General features: G+C 41.4%; 1 protein-coding gene across 1 annotated transcript; it reads left to right on the forward strand.

The window, feature by feature from the left end:
• The first annotated feature begins 402 nt into the window (after positions 1-402).
• Positions 403-14,020, forward strand: LOC139577616 (uncharacterized). Its single transcript, XM_071404750.1, has 7 exons — positions 403-1,494; positions 2,221-2,351; positions 5,200-5,376; positions 10,472-10,636; positions 10,812-10,923; positions 11,170-11,297; positions 11,714-14,020. The coding sequence occupies exons 1-7, from the start codon at positions 1,227-1,229 to the stop codon at positions 12,653-12,655; spliced, it is 1,923 nt and encodes a 640-aa protein (XP_071260851.1). The 5' UTR covers positions 403-1,226; the 3' UTR covers positions 12,656-14,020.
• The last annotated feature ends 5,493 nt before the right edge of the window (positions 14,021-19,513 follow it).

Here is a 19,513-nt window from a genome sequence, read left to right on the forward strand (position 1 = left end):
GACTCTCAAACAATGAGAAACAAGATTCCCTGGTCTGATGAAACCAAGATTTTACTCTTTGGCCTGAATGCCAAGTGTCATGTTTGAAGGAAACCTGGCACCATCCCTACGGTGAAGCATGGTGGCAGCATCATGCTGTGGGAGTGTTTTTCAGTGGTAGGGACTGGGAGCCTAGTCAGGATTGAGGGAAGATGAACAGAGCAAAGTGCAGAGAGATCCTTGATGAAAACCTGCTCCAGAGCGCTCAGGACCTCTGACTGGGGGCGAATGTTCACCTTCCAACAGGACAACGACCCTAAGCACACAGCTAAGACAATGCAGGAGTAGTTCGGAACAAGTCTCAATGTCCTTGAGTGGCCCAGCCAGACTTGAACCAGATCAAACATGTGTCATGGCCTTGCAGTCGGATACAAATTAGTTGCTGGCAGTCAAGATGCTCTCACTGGTGCAGCTGTAGAACTTTGAGAATCTGCCAAATCTTTTCAGGCTCCTGAGGGGGAAGAGGCGTTGTGTTTTCAACATGACTGTTGGTGTGTGTGGACCATGTTAATTCCTTATGTAACAGTATAGCTTCCGTCCCTCGACAACAGCCACCCTAGAAGCATCGCTCCACAAAAGCTGTGGCCCTTGCAGAGCAAGTGGAACAACTACTTCAAGGTCTCAGAGCAAGTGACGTCACCGATTGAAACGCTATTAGCAAGTACCACTGCGAACTAGCTAGTCATTTCACATCGGTTACACTTAGTGATGTGATATTTCACTAACGGTATGTAAAAATTGATTTACTTACTTTGATAGGTTCACACCTTTGCCCACGAAGCAGCCAATCTTTTGGAGACGGTTTTGGTCAAAATGCTGTGTTTGCGCCAGCCGAAAATAGTGCCCTGAATGTGTAGCTAACTTAATAAAACAGTGCTGCATTTCAAAGAACAGCGCGCTGCCATCATACCCTTTTCATTTAACCACACCCTTTGAGCTATGACGCACGCCAATAAGATCATTTCTCTTCAGTGTAAACGGAAGTGAACAGTGACCGAGTACAATTTCCACTTCAGCGTTTTTATTTTTGTTATGTAGACGTTCATTAACACCATGTAACTCTAAATATTACTCATTTAACTGCACGGCATAACATACTTACCCCCAGGTGGTGTTTAATTCTTGTTGGAGACAGGACTTGGTTAATATATGTTATCTAGGTAACGCTAGCTAGCAAGGAGCTAACAATGGCTAACTGTATGGTTTATCACACTCAAATAGCCTCCATTATGGAGGTGCTAGCGAATGCAGCCGTGGCAGAGATCTGTAAGCTCGTAGACGATGACTATGCAGTGATCCGTTTGGAAATGTCTCAAAGCCAGAAAGAAAACAGGACATTGCGGAGGAAACTACAGCTACTGGACCTGAAGATGGCACGGGAGCGCGCAGAGCGCGTCCTCGCCAGTCGTCCCAGTAGTGTCAAGATCCTCGACCGATACAGAGGAATGGCAAGAGGTACATTTAGCAGAACGCGGAGGCTGCAGGACCTGTGGCCCCATTCCCCTCTGCGCACCATAACCACATTATGGTTAACTGTTTTATTAACCACATTATGGTTAACCAGAATTGGGTCTTGGTCAGTTGTTGGATAATAGGCAACTTAGATATCTTGCACAAATTTTATTTGTCACATACACATGGTTAGCAGATGTTAATGTGAGTGTAGCGAAATGCTTGTGCTTCTAGTTCCGACAGTGCAGTAATATCTAACAAGTAATCTAACAATTCTCCAACAACTACCTAATACACACATCTAAAGGGCTAAAATGAGAATATGTACATGAAAGTATATGGATGAGGTGCAATAGATGTATACAGTATATACATGTGATATGAGTAATGTAAAATATGTAAACATTATTTAGAGTGGCATTGTATAAAGTGACTAGTGATTGGGTCTCAATGTAGGCAGCAGCCTCTCTGAGTTAGTGATTGCTGTTTAGCAGTCTGATGGCCTTGAGACACCAAAGACACAATATAATATTCTAACCAGATTTTCTGCATTTTCTATTTGATGCATGGAATATAATCAATTGACCTATAAATAGTATGTCAAGAAGTTATGAGAAGTGTTACCTTACATCCTCGCCAATTCTAGACCGTGTCCACAGTGTACAATATAGCGTTGAGCATTGACAGTAGCTTACCTAACCACCTCTTTTCCCTCAATCACTGTCTCAGGTGAAGGACATCTCACTGGAGGCCACAGGGGCTTTGTGAAGCCAGCGGGACACAATACATGGAGCGATGACCAGCCAATCACTGTTGATGAGGGGAGTGGAACCTCAACCCAGCACGTTATCGTAATAGAGGTTAGTGTAATAGTGTTGCATTAACAATTAGTTACTTTGTAAATCAAATGTGTACTGATTTTTTTTTTTTCAGAAATGCTCCCCTCAGCTATTCACTTGCTTACATCGTTCCATTTGATTTCAATCACTTTCTGACTGCACCCCTTTTGATTTGAACAGCACTTTCCATACACATTCAGGAGATAGAGGTGCTCAAAGTTGACCCATTTTGCATACCCCACCATACCATGGGACATCCATGTCTTTACTACTGGGGAAAAAATTACAGTTGAGTATAATATAATTTTAAAGCTTACAAGCAGGGTGGTAATTCAACTTAGACCCTAATTTACATAATTGGCGGTGTTTGTGTTGTGCCCACCATCAGTTGAGACACAGCATACTCTTGAAAACATGGTGGGTGTCATTTGAATTATAGAAATATAATTCATAGAATTGACCTATCCATTCAGACCACTGCAATTTAGCTGGTACACCATTGACATTTTAATTAGAAGTTGCTACTACTATTTCAACGTAATTTCCTGTCCTAAAAAGGAAATGCACATTTAAGTTCCACCTCCGAAATATGACAAAGGCTACTTAATTAAAATGACAGGCTGGGGCACTGACAAATAGGGCACTGTCAGTGTAGCTACCTAGCATGCTAAACTTATCTAGCTAGCTAATGTTATTTGTTGATGCTGTTTTGTATTTTTTTACTACACCATATTCAAAATATTAGCTATGTCTGGTTCTGGAGCTGGATTTGTCATAACATTTTATTTAGGGAAAACATTGCCACAGATGGAAACCACTGGCCTATCTTTGACTTCGTCATCGCCAAAGTTTTGGCATCTTCCATAAATTGTGGCCAAATCCGCTATATAAATAGTTAGAAATAATAAGATGAGGCTCCGGTAATATGGGTAACTATTGAAAGATAGCTGTTATGCGTTTTTCTACATTGTTATGGACACGTTGCAACCTTTGGTAGCTAGGTAGGCTGCTGGTAGGCTTCGGCTGCTGCTACAGCAAAGCCAAGTCAGCTCGTGCTCATGGTTCTCACGGGAAGTGAAAGTATAGCCCACAATGACTTTGTTCATTGGCAAACTAGCTTGTGTACAAAATAATTTAAATAGCCAAGAAACACAAGGACAAAGTCTCACTTCAGTAGACTTTTGTTTCAAATTAATTACACCAACTATTATGCCTGCGCGCAGCTTTTCTAAAAATCTATATTTCACTCAGCTCTAAACGTGGGCACAGCTTCCAGCCAGGAAGGGCGAGGTGGAATAGGCTATATAGCATTCGTAGTTCTTTGACTTTGTGCGATTTAATTTACCAGCTATGAAACAAAACGACGGAAGTACTTTGAAAACAGCTAATGCAGCATTTATTTTACTATAAATGTGATCATACTTTACTGTTATTCACAAACTGTTATTCACAAATGCAAGAAAAATGCTCGCACTGTTGAGCCATGGCCACCCGCCAACGTGGCTGGTGAAAGAGACCTCTTACACGCCAAAGTCTACCCGCAGGTGGCGGGTGTTCATTTTAGGGCCAGCATGTAACTAACTATAAGTTCCTTGAATTTTACTTTCACGGGTGCCTTTTCATTATCTGGATAGACACTTGTGGTTTCTAGCTAACGTTACAACAATCAAAGCAGTATAGTGTAAAGTGAAGCAAAACTTTAGTGGCCAAAACCATTCATTTTGGGGCGACGGGTTTGCATAATGCTAACATGTCACACAATTATACCATTTATAAAATGTTCAGATATATGTATATTTAATATAGACACAAGGCTGTTTGTCTCATCTCAGTCGCAAATGGGAATAATTTTGCAGCTGTTTCTGATTAATGAACAATGCCATGCTGGTGGGTGGTAACATTCAAATAAAACCAGCCCTGAAATGAAACGTAGTTTGAAAAGCATTTGTATGTCATATCATAGGAAAACACACCGCATTCACACGGATTTGCACAAAGTGGGCAGTTAAGATTTGTCACTACAAGCCCAAATATATCATACTTTGACTAAAACAGTGACTTATTGACTTAAATCATGGGTAAGCTATGGTCATCATCTTTCAGCTCGAAAAAGTTTTTCTACTGGTGTGGGCATTTAAACTTCCAATTACTACCACAAGGATAGCTGACTGTCAATTCACAGTTTAATGTCAACTTAAGAATGTATATTCTGTTATCTATATTTCTATGATTTCAATAGGTTTCCTATGGATGATTCACAGTATAATATAAAACATCTGATATTCCCATTCAAGTCAACATTCTCTGATGTATGGACCGCCAACCATTTTTTTTGGTACCAATTGAAAGTTGAAATTGTATTCCCATTCTAGTGCATTTATCAGTCAAAACATGACACCCACCACCCTGTTTTCAAGAGCATGCTGTGCCTCAACTGATGACTGGTACAACACAAACACCTCAGATGATGTAAAATAGTCTAAGCTACAACGTATTCAAAGAAAAGTTTACTTTTTTAGATAATTGGTGTTAAAGGAAAATATTTTAAGAAATCAAAAAATAGACAACCCTGTTTGTAAGCTTTTAAATGATATCAAAGTCAACCGTTTATCTTTCCCAGTGATTAAGACATGGATGTCTCATGGTATGGTGGGGTATGCAAAATGGGTCAACTTTGGGCAAATGGAACGACCCATAGGGGAGCTTGTGAGACGTCCCTACAACATTGTTGTCATTGTTGTCTTTTGACCAATCACATCACATCTTTTCACATCAGATATTTTTCCTAGCTGATCTCATTGGTCAAAAGACCAATTAGTGGGGGAAAAAGATTTTGGGCTGCTGTCTAAACGCAGCCTTCTTGTGTCAGTCTGCAGATGCAGAGGCTGCAGGTCCTGGGGTTAAGCAGGAGAGGTCTGAAGGAAATGAGCTACAACACAGCAGAGACATCCAGACTGGAGCAGCGGCTGGAGTAGCACCCCCTGTAGCCACGGAGGACTCTACCACCGCCCCAGCGCAGCCCAGGACGCGACGCAGCATCACGGAGGTCAGTGGAACGCTGAACGCCGTCTTCAAGTCAGAGACCGACACAGAGACTTTAACTGTAACACAAAGGCTTTTGCACACAGGATCTGACCACATATCAGACCCAGAGAGACTAGGGCCACTGGGCTGTACTGCTCCCGGCTCAGAGTATTTACTTTACGGTAACCACACAGGTGACGTGTTAGAGACTGGCAATGATCCGTCTTGTTCTTACGCTACAGGGATGGACCCTGGCAACATGCCCTTAGGTTTAGAGACACACACTGATCTGTCTAGAGAGGACTGGAACCAGTACAGTAGTAGTGTATACTCTGAAGGGTGCGTAAAGGGTCTGGTTGTAGATAAAGTGACTGTGAAAGTGGAGGGCGATGTTCCTCTCACATGGAATGCAGATAGTCAAAGCTTAGAGACAAATCCAAATGTCGCGACCCACTCCCCTTTACACGCATTCAGCGGTCACGACCCAGTGTCCACATCGATGGGGCCTTCCGATTCAAACAACCGTGTCCGTTTCGATCAGATATTGAACTCAAATGACAGGGCTAGAGCCCAGGCTCCGGGAGGGGGAGCAACATCAGGCAATACTAAAGATAAACGGTTCCTCTACAAGTTCTGTAACAAAGACTTCAGCTGCACCCAGGAGTCAGAGATCCATCAGAGGGTCCACACAGAGGATAAATCTTTCATCTGTACCCAGTGTCACATGCGCTTCGCCCAAGCTGGCACCCTGAAGAGACACCAGAGGGTCCACACAGGGGAGAAACCCTTCAAATGTACCCAGTGTCACATGCGCTTCGCCCAGGCTGGTGACCTGAAGAGGCACCAGAGGGTCCACACAGGGGAGAAACCCTTTAGATGCCCCCAGTGTGAGAAGAGGTTCTCCCGCCAGGACCAGCTGAAGATGCACCTGAAGATCCACATGGAAGAAAGGCCGTTTGCATAGCTACCTCAGGGTACACCGGCAGAAAAAACATTCCACTCTATAACATAGAACAGGGGTAGGCAATCCTGGTCCTGGAGTGCTACAGGCACTTAATTTTTTGATTTAACTGACCTTGAAGACTAGGTGTGTTGAATTTAGGCAGTCACTGAACTGATCAATTAGCTTAGTTGGTCAGTTGTGGTGCCTAGTTGTAACAACCCTGACAAAGATCATAACCATTTCTACTTGATACTCTAGCTTCTGACGTTTAGATCAAAACCTGCATTAAAGACAAAGCTGAATTTTCATTGTTGTCAACAGAACATATCCACAGATGCATTTGGAATAACAAGACTAACAGATGTTACTGTTGAATATTCCTTAGTAGAATATTGCATCCAAACATTGTGTGATTTCTAAGGCATATATAAGCCTTAAAGGTCCGTTACATGTTGTGTTTGTACTGTGTATGATGTTTCATTACTTCCATTTAACTACTTCTATTTTTTTCCCAAGACACTTTTAATGAGAAAATTCATGGTGATTTTTTTTGTTGAGACGTGTATGTGTGGTTTTCATATGGTGCATTTAACACTTGTTTATGTTTAGCCCTTTAGACTCGTACCTGTATACGGGTTGAAAGTGGCAGATTTGGGCACTGATAAGCACCTAAATTGTAACGACAGTGGCTGTACAGTAACATGCTATAAATGACGTCAGTGCTCAGGCTCTGTATGGGTTTTGACTGACAGCTGTTCTGAACTTGAGCACAACACGTGACAAGTTGCACCCATCCCTCCCACTAATTGGGAAACTTTTTGTTGTTGTCTGAATGAAGGAAATGCAGTAAATTAAGAGGACTCTATGTATTTTGAAAGATGAGATGTTAAGGATTATAATAAATACTGCTTTGACGTCATACAAGCAAGCCAAACACTCATAAGTCCAAATGTGCACTTCACATTTCCATACCATAAAACTCATGTCATGTACACAGTGTCAAAACATTAGGAACACTCTGTCCATGACAGACTGACCAGGTGAATCCAGGTGAAAGCTATGATTCCTTATTGATGTCACTTGTTAAATCTACTTCAGTCAGTGTAGATGAATGGGAGGAGACGGGTTAAAGAAGTATTTTCAAGCCTTGAGAAGTGGATTATGTTTGTGTGTCATTCAGAAGGTGAATAGGCAAGGCAAAATATTAAAATACCTTTGAACAGTGTTTGGTAGGTGCCAGGCGCACGGGTTTGAGTGTGTCAAGAACTGCAACGCTGCTGGGTTTTTCACGCTCAACAGTTTCCCTTGTGTATCAAGAATGGTCCACCACCCAAAGGAGATCCAACCAACTTAACGCAACTGTGGGAAGCATTGCAGTCAACATGGGCCAACATCCCTGTGGAACGCTTTCGACACCTTGTAGAGTCCATGCCTGACGAATTGAGGCTGTTCTGAGGGCAAAAGGGGGTGCCACTCAACAGTAGGAAGGTGTTCCTGATGTTTTGTACACTGTTTACAGTGTCAATGTTTATGATCCCTATGTTTGATGTACAGTTACAAGATGACATGGTGTCAGAAGCTGTTCTGAACAAAATGAGTGTGTCTATTAGCCACGGAACATGCACCTGAATGCACTCATGACTCCGTTCTATGCTCACAAATTACGATCTGTTTCTCTGAATTGTCTTGTGAAAGCCTAACACTGTAATATCATATTTTATAACTTAGCTAATCATGTTGGCAATAAAACAAGCTTTCAATTGATGCCCACCTCACCCAGGTTGCCATTTAAAATGGTCCGGTTTTGGATTGCGACAAGTGTGCTTGCTGCAGTTTCTTTAACGGCACAGCTAGGAGAGCAACAAAAAAGCACCTTGTAGTTGGAGACTGTTCTTTGAGTCATAAAAGTGCATTGAAATTACGTAGGAACTGTGCACACTTTTGAGTGGTGTGTGTCCACTTGGAGTCAGCAGTTAGACCTCTCACTCAAACCCTTGTCATTTTTCTGTCTTATGTTGCACATACCCCACATTTTCCAGGAATATTCTTGTCATGTTACTGAATGAATCAAGAGTATTTTCTGATTTTGTTATCAACAAATGCGGTGAAAAGTACAGTAAATGTAAAATGCACATCAAGTCAACAGTGTAATGTTGCGATTCAATATTGTGTTAGGTGAACTGTTGTGTCCATTACTTTGGACGCAACAGTTTCCATAATCTCAAAACTGTTCCCTTTCAATTGCTACCATGCTTATGCATTTCATATTTCTTCTGTAAGAAACATTTCAATTTAGCCCTATCATTATCCAGTGCCTTCAGAAAGTATTCATACCCCTTGACTTATTCCACATTTTGTTGTTACAGCTTGAATTCAAAATATATATTTTTCTCACCCATCTACACACAATACCCCATAATGACAAAGTGAAAACAACATGTTTTCCAAAATGTTAGCAAATATATTAAAAATGAAATACAGACATAACTAATTTACATAAGTATTCACACCCCTGAGTCAATACTTTGTAAAGCAAGCACCTTTGGCAGCGATTACAGCTTTGAGTCTTTCTGGGTCATTTTCTAAGAGATTTACACAACTGGATTGTGCAACATTTGCCCATTTGTTTTTATTATTTGAAGCTCCGTCAAATTGGTTGTTGATCATTGCTAGACAAGCATTTTCAGGTTTTGCCGTAGATTTACAAAACTGTAACTCGGGCACTCTGGAACATTCACTGTTTTTTTGGTAAGGAACTCCAGTGTAGATTTGGCATTATGCTTTAGGTTGTTGTCCTGTTGAAAGGTGAATTAATCTCCCAGTATCTGGTGGAAACTAGGCACTTGCCTGTGCTAAGCTCTGTTCTGTTTCTTATTTATCCTGAAAAACTCCCCAGTCCTTAGTGATGACAAGCATACCCACAACATGATGCAGCCACCACTATGCTTGAAAATATAGAGAGTGGTACTTAGTAATGTGTTGTACTGGATTTGCCCCAAACATAACACTTTGATTCAGGACAAACAAATAATTGCTTTGCCACATTTTTTGCAGTATTACTTTAGTGCCTTGTTGCAAACAGGATTCATGTTTTGGAATACTTTTTATTCTTTACAGGCTTCCTTTTCACTCTGTAAATTATGTTAGTACTGTGGAGTAACTACAATGTTGTTCATCCATCCTCAGTTTTCTCCTATCACAGCTATTAAACTCCATTTTTAAAGGCACCATTGGCCTCATGGTGAAATCCCTGAGAGGTTTCCTTCCTCTCCAGAAACTGAGTTAGGAAGGACTCCTGTATATGGGTGTATTTATACACCATCCAAAGTGTAATTTAATAAATTCACCATGTTCAAAAGGATATTCAATGTCTGCTTCTTTTTTTTTTACCCATCTACCAATAGGTGCCCTTATTTGCGAGTCATTGGAAAACCTGTGGGGTACTGAGAGTTAAAAAATCATGTTTAACACTATTACATACAGAGTCCATGCAACTTATTATGTGACTTGTTAATTAAGCAAATGTTCACTCATTAACTTATTTAGGCTTGCCATAACAAAGTGGTTCAATACTTATTTACTCAAGACATTTCAGCTTTTCATTTTTATACATTTTGTAAGAATTTCTAAAATCATAATTCCACTTTGACATTATGGGGTATTTGTATGTAGGCCAGTGACAAAAAAAATCTACATTTGATACATTTTGCATTCAGGCTGTAATACAACAAATTGTGGAAAATGACTACTTTCTGGAGTCTCTGTAGGCAGTGTAAAGGGTTAATAAACACAAAATGGGACTTTTCATTGAGACTCCCTTTAGTAAACGTCTCATCACACCCTATGCTGCATACACTGACAGTACTTTATAACCAATAAACACTTAGTGTGTGGGAATGTGTAGGTATATTTACTAACAAACATCTACTGCACACGTCAAAATAGTTTAGTCAGGTTTGTCTGATGACTTTTGACTTATATTTACCCACAACATCATATTTATGTCCACCATGATGGGTTTAACAACAATGAAGTCATTCTGTAACTACAGTACAGGACTTAAACGTAGTGGGGATGGGTAAACACTCCATGTTGAAAGTGTGTTTATTATCTGTGTGTACGTACCTGAGTGTATGTGTATGTCTGTGTAATCTGTATCACCTCTCTCTTCCAGGAGGAGGAGGGTCCAGAGGTGTTGCTGGTAAAGGAGGAGGGGTGTGAGGAGGGTCTGGGGAACCCTGAGGGGACCATGGTCATAGAGGACAACCAGACTACACCTCCTCCTGAACCCACAGAGGAACCAGCTGAGCAGCACAGGACCACACACAGTCTCCCTGAGGTGAGCCCACTAAACTACTGGCTGAATGGTATTAGGTCAGGGCCTATATCCACAAAGTGTCTCAGAGGAGGAGAGCTGTGGTACCATGCCTTTGCCCAATCAGAAGATGCTCCATAGCAGGGCGCTCATATCAGATGTCTTGATCCAACATCCTCTCACTTTGTATCTCTTACAGTCAGTAGACATGGAGGATGGGAAGCCTGATCTGCTGCTGGTCAAAGAGGAGACAATAGAAGATGGACCAGAGAGCATTGATCAGCTGAGTGGACTAAAGATGGGGGAGCAAGGTAAGGGAGAAATACATATAGCCTTCATACAGTAATAGATCTTCAATGGGAATAGTGATGTGTCTAGCTATAGTTCTTTTCTTAATTTTCTTAATTCAAATGTTTTTATCGATACAACTTGTGTTTACATACAAAACCACACGTTATAATGTATGAACTTAACCAGGTAATTGACAACAACAAAAAATCCAAATGTAGAGTTCTCTTCCATGTTTGTAAAATCTATTTTCTAACCTCTTTCTGTAGGTAGTTGGCTAGAGGCTAACAGAGGAGCCTGGGCGGCCATCTTGGATCCCCAGACCCAGACTGGTGCAGCCAAGGGCCCGGGGGATGACATCCCCGAGCAGGCCAGGATCAGAGGCGACATAGTGGAGGTCAGTGGATGGGACAGCGTCCTCAACTCTGGGCTGGGGAACAACACTGTTAACCACATCCAGAAACACAAAACACCCAGAACACAAAACAACAACCAAACTGACAACAGACTGGATAAGGTGTAGATTTGAGGTGTGTCTGTATGCGCGGGGAGAGAACAGACACTGCTAGCGATGCTCTGTCCTGAACCCAAACATTATACTTCATTCTTGAACCAACACATATGGACATTATTTATATGTATTTATTTATAATAAACTCCAATGGCTCCATATTATTAGGTACTTGAATCACAGTGTTAGAGATGGGCTAGACTGTGGTTAACATTTAATAATTTCATGTCATGTTTTTCTGTGTACAGCAAAGAGCTTCTTACATAAACCTTTATGTTATTCTGTACAATTTGTGTTTAAAGTCTGCAGTCCATGAGGACCTGCTGATGTCCAGTGTTGCTAGCGGGAGAGACTTGACCTCTGAAGCAGCTGGTCACAAACCCTGGCCCCGGATCAGAACCATGGATCAGGAGCCGTTGCTCTTCCTTCCCGAGTCGGTACAAGGATCGAACCACAAGGGACAGAGACTCCACCACCACACAGAACACAACCAGTGGACAGGTGGACTGAACAACCTCAGTCCTGGTGGTCATCAGAGAGACAGAGCCTCCAGTCAGGGATCCAGTCTGCAGCCCAGACCCTTCTCTTCACAGTCTCAGTGCAGGGATGAAGCAGGGACTGGGGCTGATAGAGATAGACCCTGCTGTTCCTATGATACAAACACCACAGTATCCATGATGAACAGAGCAGGTCACCCTGAGCTTCAGCCTTCACAGAGAGTGGTGGGCGACCCCCCTAGTGGTAGTCTATCAGCAGGTCTGTCTTCTCCTTCAGGGTCTTGTCTAATGCCTGGTGACTGGGTTCATAGAAAGCCTGGACCTGGGTCTAGCTTTCCTCAGTTACCTCATGGTTACCCCACTAATACAGACAGGGTCAGAATGGGTGTTCATCACAAGAGGTACCTAGCCTATAACACAGCACACAATCCCAACAACACCCAAACAATGGCTAGAGGTCAAGGTAGGAGCTCAAAGACTAACCCCCTGAGGGTGGTGGCTCCTGGTTCTACCTCCTCTGGTGTCATTGGGTCACAATGTGGGAGGCCGAGCATTAGGACAGACGCTGACAAGCCGTATGCCTGCCCCACGTGTGGGAAGCGTTTTGCTAAGGTGAACTATGTGAAGCAGCACCAGACCGTTCACACCAAGGAGAGGCCCTTCATGTGTAAGCTGTGTTACAAGAGCTTTTCCTTCCTTAGTAACCTCATCAGACATAGGAGTGTCCACAATGGGGAGAAATCATAGCTTGAGATGTAGGCTACATAGGGGATGTCTGGGACCCATTCTTTAGCTGAAATATTCCAGTTATCATGTGAAGTGTCCTGGGGTAAGAGTTTTTTGGGGATTACTAATTCCTTCAGTTGAGCATCTGGGTACACTCACATGATACAGACTTGTTTGGTGTGCTGGCATTGTAAAAAAACGTTGTAATTGAAGTGTAACACTATCGGTTCGTACGTAAACTCACTCTGGCTATCTACTCCAATTGAATGACTGGTGTCAGTAAACGTTGGCAAAAAAACGACATTAAATTGTTGCCTGCAGCAGTTAGTCACCAACGCTCTAGATAACATGAAAACAGCCTAACCAGCTCTGTTATGGCAAATAAAATGGTCAGAGTGAGGTGTTCTCTTATTTGTTTCTGGAAGTAGCTAGCAAGCTAGCCAACTTCAGCCAGTTAGCATGGGTGCTTGACTGCCGTTGTGATGTCAGAACGCACGGATCAACTCTACTCCTCTGCCAGTGTCCAGTGTGCGCTCTGAATTTACGAACGGACAATTTGCCAATGCTCTGAATTTACGTACGAACACACCCTATATTCACCCTCTGAATTTGGTTTTGCCTATGTTATCTTCATAACAAATATAATGTCCCTCGTTTTTATAACACTCCTAGTCTGGGTACCAGTCTTTTTAGCTAACTTTCCACTCCATGTCATTGCCAAAGAGACTGGCCTTTCCCACGACATGTGGAGCCTCGAAAATAGGAATATAACAACGTCAAAATCTAAAATGTTGCTGTTCGCTATGCAAGAGGCTTTGTGGTTAAAAAAGCAATATGTATTTCGTTTGAATCTAGATTTGAGCTAACAACTTGGCAGACTGGTTACGTATGGACAAACAAAGAACGAATGCTTAGCAACCGGATACCAACGTGTTCTGTGTGGGGGGGTCGACAGTTCCAATATTTAGATAATATTTGTGATTGGAGGATAGCTGTGAGGTTTATCTAATCAGGATCCACTCATCTGTTAACCTCCAGGTCATGATAGAATTTTCATATTTGAAAATGGCAGGAGTGGAATGTTAGCTAAAGATCCACTCATCTGTTAACCTCCAGGTCATGATAGAATTTTCATATTTGAAAATGGCAGGAGTGGAATGTTAGCTAAAGAGACTGGTACTCGGGCTATAACCCCCCCCCCCCCCCCCAAAAAAAACAACATTATTTGGCATAGTCAGGTGGTACATGTTCCTTTATGTGCTATTATTAGGTGATCAAATCTGTTGATACATGAGAATTCATGTTGTCCTTTTGATGTGTCGATTTTGATTAGCTTGTTTATCATTTAGAATTAAAATGGCCTTAGTCTCCGTGGCTTCCTTCTAACCTCTAGGTTTCTGTCCTTGCCACAGATGGGATCTAGCCAGTCATTTGTTTTAGGTCAATTACTGACTGCTCTGAGCTTGGAAAGGGTTTCCACTATATTCCACAGCCACAAAGTAAAGATTGCCTATATCGTGAAAGTTCATGAAAACAAAAATGTACTTTTTGGTCTTTAAGGTTCGAGTTAGGCATAAGGTTAGCAGTGTGGTTGCCTCTTTTAGAATCCAAGAGTGAAATACTTACGCACTGGTCTCTAACATGTAGGCTCAGCATTCATGAACAGTCCCATTACAAGTCAGAATGTTGAACAAACTTCATTTCAACTGACTTTACCTGTTGTCCGCTGATTTTGTCCATATGTCGGAGGTAATCTGATTCAAAATATCCACAGGGAAGTATTAGTATTATCAACCTGACATTCTGTACGCTGGTCTTTATATCGGTTTGTATTTCCAGTTTTTATTTTCAATACTGATGCAATTCACACTTGACAAACACTTGCACAATATGGGTAACCCTAACCGAACCATAGACCGAACAGCAAACACTTCCAGATGATTGAGAGGAAAGGTGCTCCGGTTGACTACATTCGGCTATTGTTTACATATTGTGCATCACGTGCAATGCGCCAAGTGATTGAAAATACAAGTGATAGAACCTACCGGCACCGCAAAAAGTCAGGTAAACAACACTTTCCTGTGTATACCCTATCCACTTCCAGCTACCGTAAAGGACCAACAGCACGTACAACTAAAGTAAGTGTAAATATAATTTTATTTAACATTATGGCTTGTATAGATAAACATTTTGTAATTTCCCAGGTCTTTTTTCTGGAAATGTGAAGAGTGGTGCCGGGACAGTTCTGGGAACCCGTTACCGGTGTTAATCCCTGGTAAACGATAGGCATGTTCTCTGCTACCCACTTTGTTTTAATTATTATTTGGGGTATAGGGGAGAGTCACATGTTTTTTTTCAGGCATTCGGGGTGGGTCGGGCAAAAATATATTTTACTGAAGGGAGGGCCATCCATTTTCATTTGAGGTCCGATTTTCTCCAGGTAAATCTCATTTATAAATAACGTACAGTCCCTAATGTTAAAAGAATAAGCAACCCATTCACTCCAGTAGGTGCCATGAAATCATAACAATACAGAAGCACAACCATTTCATTTCCAAAATGAAATGAACAAATCTGCTATTATGCCTACTTACCATTGCAAAAATGTTTTATCGTGTTCATCACATTAACAGGTGATCTAAAGTTTAAATGCAACAATGTTTCACAGCCATTATTTTAAAAGAGATGGCCAACAGCAAGCGAACTGGAACATGCTGTCGTACACGCCGATCCAGAGCATCCCAAACTTGCTCAATGGGTGACATGCCTGGTGAATATGCAGGCCATGCAAAAACTGACATTTTCAGCTTCCAGGAATTGTGTACAGATCCTTGCGACATGGGGCTGTGCATTATCATGCTGAAATATGAGGTGATGGCAGCGGATGAATGGCACGACAATGGGCCTCACAATCTGATCACGGTATCTCTGTGCATTCAAATTGCCATTAATGAAATGCAATTGTGTTCGTTGTACATAGTTTATGCCTGCCCATACCATAACCCCAACACCACCATGGGACACTCTGTTCACAACGTTGACATCAGCAAACCGATCACCCACACGATGCCATACACGTGGTCTGCGGTTGTGAGGCCATTATCAAATTCTCAAAAATGACTATGGATGCGGCTTATGGTAGAGAAATTAACATTAAATTATCTGGCAACAGCTCTGGTGGACATTCCTGCAGTCAGCATGCCAATTGCACGCTCCCTCAAAATTTGAGACATCTGTGGCAACGTGTTATGTGACAAAACTGCAAATTTTAGAGTGGCGTTTTATTGTCCCCAGCACAAAGTGCACCTGTGCAATGATCATGCTGTTTAATCATCTTCTTGATATGCTACACCTGTCAGGTGGATGGATTATCTTGGCAAAGGAGAAATTCTCACTAACAGGGAAGTAAACGAATTTGTGCACAACATTTGAGAGAAAATAATCTGGAATCTATTGTTTCAGCTCATGAAATATGGGACCAATACTTTACATGTTGCGTTTATATTTTTGTTCAGTGTCATATACAGTTGAAGTCGGAAGTTTACATTACACCTTAGCCAAATACATTTAAACTCAGTTTTTCACAATTCCTGACATTTAATCCGAGTAAAAATTCCCTGTTTTAGGTCAGTTAGGATCACCACTTTATTTTAATTATGTGAAATGTCAGAATAATAGTAGAGAGAATGATTTATTTCAGCTTTTATTTCTTTCATCACATTCCCAGTGGGTCAGAAGTTGACATACACTCAATTAGTATTTGGTAGCATTGCCTTTACATTGTTTAACTTGGGTCAAATGTTTCGGGTAGCCTTCCACAAGCTTCCCACAATAAGTTGGGTGAATTTTGGCCAATTCCTTATGACAGAGCTTGTGTAACTGAGTCCGGTTTGTAGGCCTCCTTGCTCACACACTCTTCTTCAGTTCTGCCCACAAATGTTCTATAGGATTGAGATCAGGGCTTTGTAATGGCCACTCCAATACCTTGACTTTGTTGTCCTTAAGCCATTTTGCCACAACTTTGGAAGTATGCTTGGGGTCATTGTCCATTTGGAAGACCCATTTGCAACCAAGCTTTAACTTCCTGACTGATGTCTTGAGATGTTGCTTCAATATATACACATACTTTTCCTGCCTCATGATGCTATCTATTTTGTGAAGTGCACCAGTCCCTCATGCAGCAAAGCACCCTCACAACATGATGCTTCCACCCCCGTGCTTCACGGTTGGGATGGGGTTCTTCGGCTTGCAAGCGTCCCCCTTTGTCCTCCAAACATGACGATGGTCATTATGGCCAAACAGTTCTATTTTTGTTTCATCAGACCAGAGGACATTTCTCCAAGAAGTACAATCTTTGTCCCCATGTGCAGTTGCAAACCGTAGTCTGGCTTTTTCATGGTGGTTTTGGAGCAGTGGCTTCTTCCTTGCTGAGCTGCCTTTCAGGTTATGTCGATATACGACTCATTTTACTGTGGATATAGATACTTTTGTACCTGTTTCCTCCAGCATCTTCACAAGGTCCTTTGCTGTTGTTCTGGGATTGATTTGCGCTTTTTGCACCAAAGTACGTTCATCTCTAGGAGACAGAACACGTCTCCTTCCTGAGCGGTATGACAGCTGTGTGGTCCCATGGTGTTTATACTTGCGTCCTATTGTTTGTGCAGATGAACGTGGTACCTTCAGGCGTTTGGAAATTGCTCCCAGGAATGAACCAGACTTGTGGTGGTCTGCAATTCTTTTCTGAGGTCTTGGCTGATTTATTTTGATTTTCCCATGATGTCAAGCAAAGAGGCAGTGAGTTTGAAGGTAGGCCTTGAAATACATCCACAGGTACACCTCCAATTGACTCAAATGATGTCAATTAGCCTATCAGAAGCTTCTAAAGCCATGACATAATTTTCTGGATATTCCCAAGCTGTTTAAAGGCACAGTCAACTTAATGTATGTAAACTTCTGACCCACTGGAATTGTGATACAGTGCATTATAAGTGAAATAATCTGTCTGTAAGCAATTGTTGGAAAAATGACTTGTGTCATGCAAAAAGTAGATGCCCTAAACGACTTGCCAAAACTATAGTTTGTTTAAAAAGAACTTGTGGAGTGGTTGAAAAACGAGTTTTAATGACTCCAACATAAGTGTATGTAATCTTCCGACTTCAACTGTATATATATATATATATATATATATATATATATACACACAGTACCAGTCAAAAGTTTGAACACACCTACGCATTCAATGGTTTTTCTTTATTTGTACTATTTTCTACATTGTAGAATAACAGTGAAGACATCAAAACTATGAAATAACACATATGGAATCATGTAGTAACCAGAAAAGTGTTAAACAAATCAAAATATATTTTTATTTGAGATTCATCAAAGTAGCTACCCTTTGCCTTGATGGCAGCTTTGCACACTCTTGGCATTCTCTCAACCAGCTTCATGAGGTAGTCACCTGGAATGAATTTCAATTAACAGGTGTTCCTTGTTAAAAGTTAATTTGTGGAATTTCTTTCCTTTTTAATGCATTTGAGCCAATCAGTTGTGTTGTGACAAGGTAGGGGTGGTATAGAGAAGATAGCCCTATTTGGTAAAAGACCAAGTCCATATTATGGCAAGAACAGCTCAAATAAATAAAGAGCAATGACAGTTCATCATTACTTTCAGACATGAAGTCAGTCAATCAGGAACATTTCAAGAACTTTGAAAGTTTCTTCAAGTGCAGTCGCAAAAACCATCAAGGCGCCATGATGAAACTGGCTCTCATGAGGACCGCTACAGGAAAGGAAGATCCCTTTAGGAGTCTCCACAATGGGGAGAAATCATAGCAGTGTGGTTTGAGCTTTGAGAGGCTGCTGCCTACATACAGACTTGAAATCATTGCCCATATTAATAAATGGAACACTAGTCACTTTAATAATGCCACTTTAATAATGTTTACATATCTCGCATTACTCATCTCTTATGTATACTACTGTTCAAAAGTTTGGGGTCACTTAGAAATGTCCTTGTTTTTGAAAGAAAAGCAAAAAAATTGTCCATTAAAATAACATCAAATTGATCAGAAATACAATGTAGACATTGTTAATGTTGTAAATGACTATTGTAGCTGGAAACGGCAGATTTGTTAGGGAATATCTACATAGGTGTACAGAGGCCCATTATCAGCAAACATCACTCCTGTGTTCCAATGGCATGTTGTGTTAGCTAATCCAAGTTTATAATTTTAAAAGACTAATTGATCATTAGAAAACCCTTATGCAATTATGCTAGCACAGCTGAAAACTCTTGTCCTGATTAAAGAAGCAATACAACTGGCCTTCTTTAGACTAGTTGAGTATCTGGAGCATCAGCATTTGTGGGTTCGATTACAGGCTCAAAATAGTCAGAAACAAAGAACTTTCTTCTGAAACTCGTCAGTCTATTCTTGTTCTGAGAAATTCCATGCGAGAAATTGCCAAGAAACTGAAGATCTTGTACAACGCTGTGTACTACTCCCTTCACAGAACAGCACAAACTGGCTCTAACTAGAATAGAAAGAGGAGTGGGAGGCCCCGGAGCACAACTGAGGAAGAGGACAAGTACATTAGAGTGTCTAGTTTGAGAAACAGATGCCTCACAAGTCCTCAACTGGCAGCTTCATGAAATAGTATCCGCAAAACACCAGTCTCAACGTCAACAGTGAAGAGGCGACCCCGGGATGCTGGCCTTCTAGGCAGAGTTGCAAAGAAAAAGCCATATCTCAGACTGGCCAATAAAAAGAAAAGATTAAGATGGGCAAAAGAACACAGACACTGGACAGAGGAAGATTGGGGGAAAAAAGTGTTATGGACAGACTAATCTATGTTTGAGGTGTTCATATCACAAAGAACATTC

The sequence above is a fragment of the Salvelinus alpinus genome, chromosome 6 (genome assembly GCF_045679555.1).
Source record: "Salvelinus alpinus chromosome 6, SLU_Salpinus.1, whole genome shotgun sequence".
In the NCBI taxonomy this organism is placed as follows: domain Eukaryota; kingdom Metazoa; phylum Chordata; class Actinopteri; order Salmoniformes; family Salmonidae; genus Salvelinus; species Salvelinus alpinus.

What these genes read in the sequence shown, in the direction of transcription:
- LOC139577616 (XM_071404750.1), top strand. Translation starts at nt 1,227, where the DNA reads ATGGCTAACTGTATGGTTTATCACACTCAAATAGCCTCCATTATGGAG. An exon ending in AGCACGTTATCGTAATAGAG is followed by an intron (nt 2,352 to 5,199) that starts GTTAGTGTAATA and finishes TTCTTGTGTCAG; the next exon opens with TCTGCAGATGCAGAGGCTGC. An exon ending in ACTAAAGATGGGGGAGCAAG is followed by an intron (nt 10,924 to 11,169) that starts GTAAGGGAGAAA and finishes CTCTTTCTGTAG; the next exon opens with GTAGTTGGCTAGAGGCTAAC.